The sequence below is a fragment of the Lepus europaeus genome, chromosome 12, assembly GCF_033115175.1.
Source record: "Lepus europaeus isolate LE1 chromosome 12, mLepTim1.pri, whole genome shotgun sequence".
In the NCBI taxonomy this organism is placed as follows: Eukaryota; Metazoa; Chordata; class Mammalia; order Lagomorpha; family Leporidae; genus Lepus; species Lepus europaeus.
In genome coordinates, this window is record NC_084838.1 from 92,996,771 (window position 1) to 93,006,089 (window position 9,319).

Below are 9,319 nucleotides of genomic sequence, written 5' to 3' on the forward strand. Positions count from 1 at the left end.
CTTCATTCCCCATTTCTTTTAGAAAGGAGTCAAAGCATTGACTTCTCTTCACTATCTAAAGGGTTACAATGAGTTTAACTGAAGCTATGTGTTGCTTGAAAAACTTAGCAACCAGTTAAAGACACAAGGACCAACAATTATTAGCCTGATGAGGAGCACGAGTGGGTTGGCAAAGCTAGTTAAGAGGGTGGTCAGCCAGGGGTTCCAGATGAACCGGCTATGATACCAGGAGACATTTGTTTCTCCTTTCTGTCGGCATTCTAGATTTTCTTTTGTAGGGTGTCTTAGTATGCCTGACTTGTTGGCATAAAAACAGCAGGGTTCATCTAATGTCACATAGAGACCCAGTTGAGGGAGAAACAGTAGGTCTAGTCCCCATCTACAACCTCTGTAAGAGACTCTACCTTGGCTATGTAACAGATCACTAGAAGATTAGAGGTGGCTGGTGTTGGCATATGGGAAATACCTAGCTCACCCTGAACCCAGGCTGCTGTGTTGAGGGCAGCAGTGCCTCTCACACTGACCCCAACTAGGACTAAAAAGGGGGCAGTGCAACATTGGCGATAGTTAAGGCCAGGGGAGGAATCAAATGATGTCCCTCAGGCCCACCGTAAGCATGGACCTGAGGAAGGACACGTACAGTGACACGAAGGGTGGGAGCTTTCAGATACAACCCAAATGGGAGGTACTAAGAGCTAGTTTCCTCTTTAGTGGACTCTAGCCCCTGGGCTGCTAGTTCTGGGTGGAACATTTGTGACTAGCTTGAAGATGTGGTCAAACCACAGGCTCCAACACAAGAACAGGATGTCGCAGTGGGGGAGAGGTAGGAGCAAGTCTCACAGCAAACCTCCCTGTCACAGCTCACAGCCTGCGCGCACATTCTACTAAAGCCTGAGGGGCCCACAGACACTGGACCCAACTGGATGGAGTCAGCTCCCCCTCTTTTAATCCACACCCTGTGACAGTAGGGACCAAGGGTGTCGATCTCATCCGGGCTACTTCCTGCTGACAAGGGGTCGTTGTCCTGGGGTGCCTTAGGGTGTGGAGTGTTGAGGGTGGTGGTCACAGCCATACCAGTTGCTTTGGTAGCAGGCAGTCTTCATTCAGGGTTCCATCTGAAGCATCATTTCCATCTCAATAAACTATTTTCTGAGGGGGCTGCACCTGTTGCAGCCAGGCTTTCTCCATGGGACCTGTGGTCAAGACAGGGTTCCAGCAGGAGGTGGCCTCAAGGCGGGCTGTAGTGCAGAAACTGCTTCCATCCAAGGTTTCATGTACCTGGCCATCTAGAATCTCATTGCTTCAACTCTGGAGAAATGAATCTAACAAGCAGATTAAATACACAGGGTCTAAAACAAAGGACAGAGTCATTATTAAAGGGTCTATGAAAGGTGCTGTCCAAACCAGGAGGGAGTTTTTCAATTTAGAGGCAAACAGAGGCTGACAGGAGGAGCTTCATAATAATCAGGTGGGCATTAAGACCTGGCCAGGTATATGAGGCCCAGACTTATCTATGTCTTTTTAAGAAACCTGTAAGTGACATCTTAAAAATTATAATGACATTATAAGTTACATCTTAAAAATTAATTATAATCAACTTTTCACATAAATTATACAAGATTTATCCTTTTTAAACCTTTTGTGACTTGTTCACAGCTTCTGTAACTGATTTAAACCTTAAGTTTCACCCTCCTCCACTTTTTTTCAATCTAAAGTAATCTAGTCATTTTACATTAGGGCAAAAATCTTTACAACCAGGTATTGTCAATCTGTCCTAAATCCTGAAGGGAAAATTGGTCTGAATGCCCCATGTGGGATTCCTGTAAGACAGAGCCCCAGAGTTGACAGTGGAGGAAGCCTGGGGGTGGGGTGGGGTGAGGCCTTAGGCGGTGGCAGTTCCAGATTAGGTGGGTAAGGAGGAGGGGGAGGAAGAAGTGTCTCTTCCCTTGAGGGTCCTCCTCCCCTGGGAGCATTGTCCTTGCTTTTTTCTTCTTAGGAGTTTCTGCAAGGGGACCAGAAAGTGACAACTGCCCTTAACCTGGGATCTATCCAACCATTTTGAGGCAAGTGAGGATTACCCCTTAGTGCAAAGAGTTTGGACATAAGGCACAGTCTTAGGTCAAGATGTCTCCTGACCACCCCCTGCCACCTGTTTCCGGGGGGACACCCCTTCCCCATGCACATTGTGACTGTGAGGGGAAGGGTCCCCACCCTCAGCCTGCTGGTCTCGTTGTTCTGTGGCACCGGTGAGCTCCTCACACTTGGCCCTAGGGAGCCCTTCCTCTTTTGTAGAACAAGTTGATACAGAAATCCTACCTTCCCGCATGTGAAGCCAGGTTTTATAGGCCAGAATCTGGAAATAAGCCTCAGAGCAAAGGGCTTCAACCAGGGATCTCGCTGCCAGTGTCTGCAGGGAGACCACCAACCCCGGTGGCCAAGGCTCCTGCACAAGTACCAAAGGGTGTGGACCAATGGGACAGAATGCCCACAATCTTCTCCCGTGGATCATCTGTAAAAGATGGGCCATGAAAAGGACCTGCCTACAATGCCTCCCAAAAAAGGAAAGACCACGAGTGCAGAATCTGTGTCCTGGACACTCAGCTATGTGAGACAGGACTTGGGCCCACAAGCCTAGGTCATAGGGGCACCTGCCCCGCAGAAGGAAACACCAGGGCACACAGCTCCTGAGACTACACAGCGGGCATTGAAATCCTGTCTTGACATTGACTAACCGCCTTAGAAGGGCCCGCCTGGCGGGGTCAGGGATTCGGGTTCTGAGAACAGCCTGGAGAAAGCGAGGCGAGCTCTCGGGACAAAGGGGGCGACCGGAAGTCATAGCGCGCGGAAGCGGAAGTGGAAGAGAAAGCGTGGCAGCAAGGGGGCGGAGGTCATCAAGAAAGCACCTAGAAACGTTCAGGAGCTGGCGCCTGGGGCAGGTGTCCGGAGCCAGAGACTGGGGGATCCAGTTTTAACGCTCTGCTTTCCCACAACTTCAAAAGGGAGAGCTGGGGGTGGAGCTGACGCTCAGGGAGAGACACCAGGGTCGTTGGCAGCTCACTCGGGGGGTCTGGAGTGATGCTCCGTCAGAAGCAACAGGATCGGACACTCTAGGGGTGGGTGGTCGGTGCCTACGTTCTGTTCGGAGACTTGCAGGAGCTCACCGAAGAGTTGCCTCGGCCTGGGCACCCCTTGTCGTCCCCAAATTTCCTCCAGCCACACGCGGCCAACCGCTTGGCCCTGAAAGGCAGGAGATGATATCAGAGATGGTAGACAAGGGGAGGACAGAGAATGACGGGCTTATACTCACTGTGGGCTCAGTCCAGGGAGCTGCCGGCCATGCAGCAGGGTACCACTTCGGAGGTGAATCCAGGCAACTCCTTCTGTCGATGAAGTCTGAGGACCGTCGAACCACAAGGCCAACTTTTATTGAAAGAGTAAAGAGCCAGAAATGCCTGCTAGCCGGGAAGGGAACGAGCGCTCTGCTCTAGCCTGGTGGTGGGGGTTTATATATATGTATTACTGGGGGGAGGGCTTTCTGGGTGTGGAGTTTCTAAAATTCCTCCCATAATTGCCTTCCTTGGAGCAAGGCGGTTGGGATTCTACTAAGCTGCCCTCAGGGAGGTGGCTAGGACCCACCCACCCAAGTTGGAGAACAAATACAAAACTATTGACTGGATAAAGAAATTATGGTATAGATACACTATGGAGTACTACTCAGCTGTAAAAAAAAATGAAATCCTGTCTTTTGCAACAAGATGGAAGCAACTGGAAACCATTATGCTTAGTGAAATAAGACAAAAGACAGATATCACGTTTTCCCTGATCCGAGGTAACTAATGGAGTACCTGAAATGTAATATATTAGAGTGAAATAGACATTTCGAGATTTGATGATTGATTACAGCCATTGTCTCTTCCATTGAGGAACAGTGGTTTTTTGTTTGTTTGTTTTCTTTTTTTTTCTCTTCACACTATTGATTGAACTCCTTTACTAAGTGTATGGTTAACTAATTTATAAAGTAAATTGAAAATAGCTCTTTGTAAAAATTAAGAGTGGGATGTGAGAGGGAGGATGAGGAAGGGATGGAGTGTGGGTGGGAGGGAGAGTAGGGGGAGAAGTGTTCAATGTTCCTAAATCTGTATATATGAGATATATGAAACTTGTATAACTTAAATTAAAAAAAGGCAACACTTTTCATATGTGAAGGCTGCCTGGCTTCCTTACTCCATGACACAAAAATTCCCATTTGGCTTTGGCCCACATACACACAATTAGCTCACATGTTCCTAGCTACCTTAGTAGTATTAGTTCACTTTTTGTTACCCTAACTGAAATACGTGGGAGGAACCTTTTGGGAAAGAAAAGGTTTATTTCAGCTTCCATAGGCCAGTATCTGGTGAATGCTGGCCATGGTGGGTGTGGAGGAATGATCACATGGTGTGCCAGAAAACAGCTAGGAAGAACTTGAACTTACATAATCACTCCTCTTGCGAACCGTACCCGCCCCCGCCCCAGGACACTTCCCCACCGGCCTGAACACCTCCCACTAGGCTCACCTCTCAGATGCTATGATTACACCAATCTCTGCCCTTAATCCTTCAACTAGTAACATGAAGCTATGAGAGTTTAAACGTGAGTTTCAGAGAGGCAAGTCCCACTCAGTCCACGATTGGTGTCACATTTTTAGAAAATCAGAGGAGATACATGCTCCTTCTTCTATCCCGGGGTTGGCAGAAGGCTATAGCATTTTACTGAGAAGGAGACAGCAATCGCAGGGCCCTGGAGGCCATTACATAAGCGGTTGTTACCAAAATCTTCCTCCAAGTCAGGCTTAGCCTGGACTTTCCTGGCTTCTGCAGCCTCAGAATTAACGACGGGTTAGCAGTATTCCCTGCTTCTGCCTGCCAAGGCGACTCTTAGATTAAATCACTCCTGGACCTTGTATTTACAATCTAAAGTATGTCATGTAATGCAAAAGTATTTTTATTTCAAATCTTAAGAAAACCCAGTGACAGGGTATATTCTAATAGTTACGACCTAGACTTTACTAGAACTAGCTGTTTGTTTAGTCATTCATTCATTTCATTTATTCAACAACTCCTTTTTTATAGATTTATTTATTATTTGAAAGGCAGAGTTAAGAGAGAAGAGTGAGAGAGAGAGAAAGAGAGAGAGAGAGAAAGATTTTTCATCTGTTGATTCACTCCTCAGATGGCTACAATGGCTGGGGTTGGGCCAGGCCAAAGCTGGGAGCCAGGAGCTTCTTCCAGGTCTCCCATGTGGGTGCAGGGGCCCAAACACTTGGGCTGTCCTCTGCTGCATTCCCAGATACCTTAGCGGGAGCTGGATCAGAAATAGAGCAGCCGGGACTCGAACCAGCTTCCCGTAAAGGATGCCTGCACTGCAGGTGACAGCTTAACCTGCTATGCCACAGTGTTATCCAGCAACTCTTTAATGCCCAGTAAGTGCCTGCTTTGTGTTGGAAATAGTATGGTCCCAATTGTTGCAGAGATTCTGTTAAAGGCAACAAAAGTCCTGAAACTGAAGACCTGATGCCAATGAATATAGTTATGCCTTTTCTTCAAGTTGACTTACTCTTGCTCTGAGACCCTATATTCCTCTAGGGACCATGGGGAAAACAATGTTGAACTTGCCTGTTAATACATCTGAGCTTTTAAATTTAAAATAGCCTCTTGGATGGTTCTCTTTCTTTTGGATATGTGCCCCATTGTTCAGGATTCCATCTCTACTTCCTCAATTGCTTCTCTAGGTATGTGATGAACTGGAGTCAAGTGCTGGGAGACAGTGGCTCTTGGACGCATGTCCACAGGCTGTTGAATGGTCTAGTTGCTTCTGGAGTCTTCCTAGTCTTAAATAAAAAATCACAGCAAGACATTGGTCTGGGCTAACCTCATGTATGAAATCCTAGCAGACCATGAAGGAATTACTCATGCTAAAGTTCCACGTCACTAAACTGAAACTGCGCTGTTTATTTGACCTTCCCAGGAACTGGGGTTTGAGACCATAGTCCAATTTCACAACCAGGCCAGTTTCACCTGGCATGGTAGTTAAGTTCCCTCTGCCTTGATCCTTACTCAAAAAAGTTCAATTAAAAGAACTGGCATTCGGGCCGGCGCCATGACTCACTTGGTTTATCCTCTGCCTGCGGCGCTGGCATCTCATATGGGCGCTGGGTTCTAGTCCTGGTTGCTCCTCTTCCAGACCAGCTCTCTGCTGTGGCCCGGGAGGCCAGTGGAGGATGGCCCAAGTGCTCGGGCCCCTGTACCCGCATGGGAGACCAGAAGGAAGCACCTGGCTCCTGGCTTTGGATCGTTGCAGCGCCATTTGGGGGGTGAACCAACAGAAGGAAGACCTTTCTCTTTCCCCCTCTCTCACTGTCTATAACTCTACCTGTAAAAAACAAACAAAAAACCTGACATTCACCAGTTATTTTTTCCATTGTTCTGTCCTCATCTTTAAAGAAATGTGATTCTGAAATGACCAATTTTTTTTTTTTTTTTTTTTTTTTTTTGCGTCTGTCTCGGCGCCCGCCGAGCCGCTTTATTCATTGTGCTGGGCCCAGCCTCAGACGAACTCCATGAAGTCATCCACGGAGGAGAGGAGGCGCTTGTGCTGGCCCATCTCGTAGGGGGGCGCCGGCTCGGCCGGGGCCTGGGCTGGGGCCTTGGTGTGGGCGGGCGTGTGCGTGTGCAGCACCGGCAGGCCGGAGTTGGAGTACTGGGCCGCCTCGCGGATCCGCTGGCGCAGCCGCTTTATGTGCCACAGCCGGGTGATCCACTTGGAGGGGTAGATGTCGGTGGGGTTGGAGCGGCTGTGGTGCACCTGCGAGGCCATGTTGGCATGCAGGGCCATCTGGCGGGCCACGGACGGGAGGTTGCGGTCAGACACGATCTTGGCCATGCTGGTGTCCACCAGGCCTTCCATGTCTTTCCTGCACTGCAAGGATACAAGGCTGTGAAATGACCAATTTTTTAAAAAAATTTATTTAATTATTTATTTGAAAGTCAGAGTTACAGAAAGAGGGAGAGACAGCAAAAGAGATCTTCCATCCACTGGTTCACTCCCCAGATGGCTGCAATGGCCAGAGCTGGGCCAGACTGAAGCCAGAAGCCAGGAGCTTCATCCAGGTCTCTCTTCGATCACCCTCTTCTGCTTTTCCCAGGCTATTAGAAAGCTAGATCACAAGTGGAGCAGCTGAGACATGAACTGGTGCCAACATGGGATGCTGGCGCTACAGGAGGAGGCTTTACTGGCTACACCACAATGCTAGCCCCAATCTATTTATTTTCTTAATTTGAGAATTTAAGAGAGAGTTAAAAGGAGGGGGGAGAGAGAGAGAGAGAGAGAGAGAGAGAGAGAGAGAGAGAGAGAGAGAGAGAAATCTTTCATTTACTTGTTTACTCTTCAAATGCCTGCCACAGGCAGGACTAGCCCTGGCCAAAGCCAGGAGCCAGGATCCATCCAGGACTCCCACATGGGTGGGAGAAAACCAATTACTTGAGCCGTCAGTGCTTTTGCCTTCCAGGTTCACAAGAGCAGGAAGCTGGAGTCGAGACCCAGAGACTGGAACTGAGCTCAGATCCTCTGAGCTGGGATCCAGGGACCTTGCTGGTATGTTAACCTCTAAGCCAAATACCTGCCCTAATAAATCTGATTTTTTTTTTTTTGACAGGCAGAGTGGACAGTAGAGAGAGAGACAGAGAGAAAGGTCTTCCTTTTGCCGTTGGTTCACCCTCCAATGGCCGCCGCGGTAGGCGTGCTGCGGCTGGCGCACAGCGCTGATCCGATGGCAGGAGCCAGGTGCTTCTCCTGGTCTCCCATGGGGTGCAGGGCCCAAGGACTTGGGCCATCCTCCACTGCACTCCCTGGCCACAGCAGAGAGCTGGCCTGGAAGAGGGGCAACCGGGACAGGATCCGGTGCCCCGACTGGGACTAGAACCGGGTGTGCCGGCGCCGCAAGGCGGAGGATTAGCCTAGTGAGCCGCGGCGCCGGCTTAAATCTGATTTTTGTTCTTTTGTTTCTGCTTCTTCTGTCTTTCTCTGCCCATAAAACCAACCTCCTCTGCTCAGCCCATGGCAATACACTTTCTGTTTTATGAGATGAGGCTTTGCTTGGTACTAGTACTGAAAATAAAGGCAGTTGGGTTTGTTCAACTCAAGTATTGTGGTTTTAGCCTTTAATCCCATTTCATCTTCCATGTTTTGTTCATTGTATCTAATGCCAGGTCTAATGCGGGGCGTGAGCGTGGCCATGGCGCGGCGCGGCCAGGCCAGGCCCGGCCCGGGGGCTCCGCATGCACAGCTGCCCCTGGGTGCCCCCGCCCGAGCTGCACGGAATGGAGCCGCGCGGAGCCAAGTAAGATGGCGCCCAGAGGAAGTAAGATGGGCGGAATCCAAAGTTGTTTACCACTAAAACTGATTGGCTGTGCAACGTCAGGGGAGGTAACAAAACTAGTAACAAGTGTATAGACATAGGGCTAGTCCTATAGAAATCCCCCTGTAAGGTGATTTTTTTAAGTGATTGGTTGGTCCTTAGCCCTGCCCCAATGACTCTGCAGTTTTGTGCTATAAAAGGTACTGTTCCGCATGAAGGAGTCCTTCCTACTAGACTTGGCTCCCCGCTGCCTCTGATTGTCTCGGGATCGGGAAGCTGGGGAACAGGCGAGCGTTGCACTCACCTTTCCTCGGACCCAGTCCATCCTGTACGGGTGGACTAAGACCCTGCAGTCTAAGACTCACAGCCTCACGGTGAGCTCTTTCAGCTTAGTTCATCGCCAGTGGTTCTGTTACTGAAAGGGGTAGGTTTGTTACCCCTTGTTGGGAGGGACCCCAAAATCAGATCCTCTGTGTTGCAAAGTCAAGAAGGAAATGGAAGCTGAGCACCAAGAATACAAGCTTTACTCAGCGGCCAAAGGATGGAGAGGAGGAGCTCAGCTTGCAGATCCACTTCTCTGCCTGCTGGGGGCTGGGGAGCCACAGATAGAGGGACACAGAGGGGATAGGTCTGGGGGGGGGGGGAGGGGGATGTGCTAATTAGTGGGAAGAATATTCATGGATTTTCTGGGAAAGGGGGCGCAGCATACTTCTCAGAATTGGGGATCCGCCCCTTTTTGGTCCTTTCCTGGCCTTGTCTGGTGGTTGTCATGGTGATCGCCAATTGTTATGGCACTGACGGGAGTGTTGTTTAGCATGGAAATCAGATTATAATAAGTTTTGAAGTCTTCTGAAGGTGGTTCAAGTAGTCATTTGGGTTTTGCTGGTTCAGGCTGGTTGGCAGGAGGGTGACCTGTTGACTGCA

At 49.4% G+C, this 9,319-nt stretch overlaps 1 protein-coding gene across 1 annotated transcript; it reads right to left on the reverse strand.

Moving 5' to 3' along the window:
- Positions 1 to 6,585: 6,585 nt before the first annotated feature.
- On the reverse strand, positions 6,586 to 8,274 carry LOC133771064 (tuberin-like). Its single transcript, XM_062206790.1, has 2 exons — positions 8,147 to 8,274; positions 6,586 to 6,973 (listed from the first exon to the last, which is right to left on the reverse strand). The coding sequence occupies exons 1-2, from the start codon at positions 8,272 to 8,274 to the stop codon at positions 6,586 to 6,588; spliced, it is 516 nt and encodes a 171-aa protein (XP_062062774.1).
- Between the last annotated feature and the right edge of the window lie 1,045 nt (positions 8,275 to 9,319).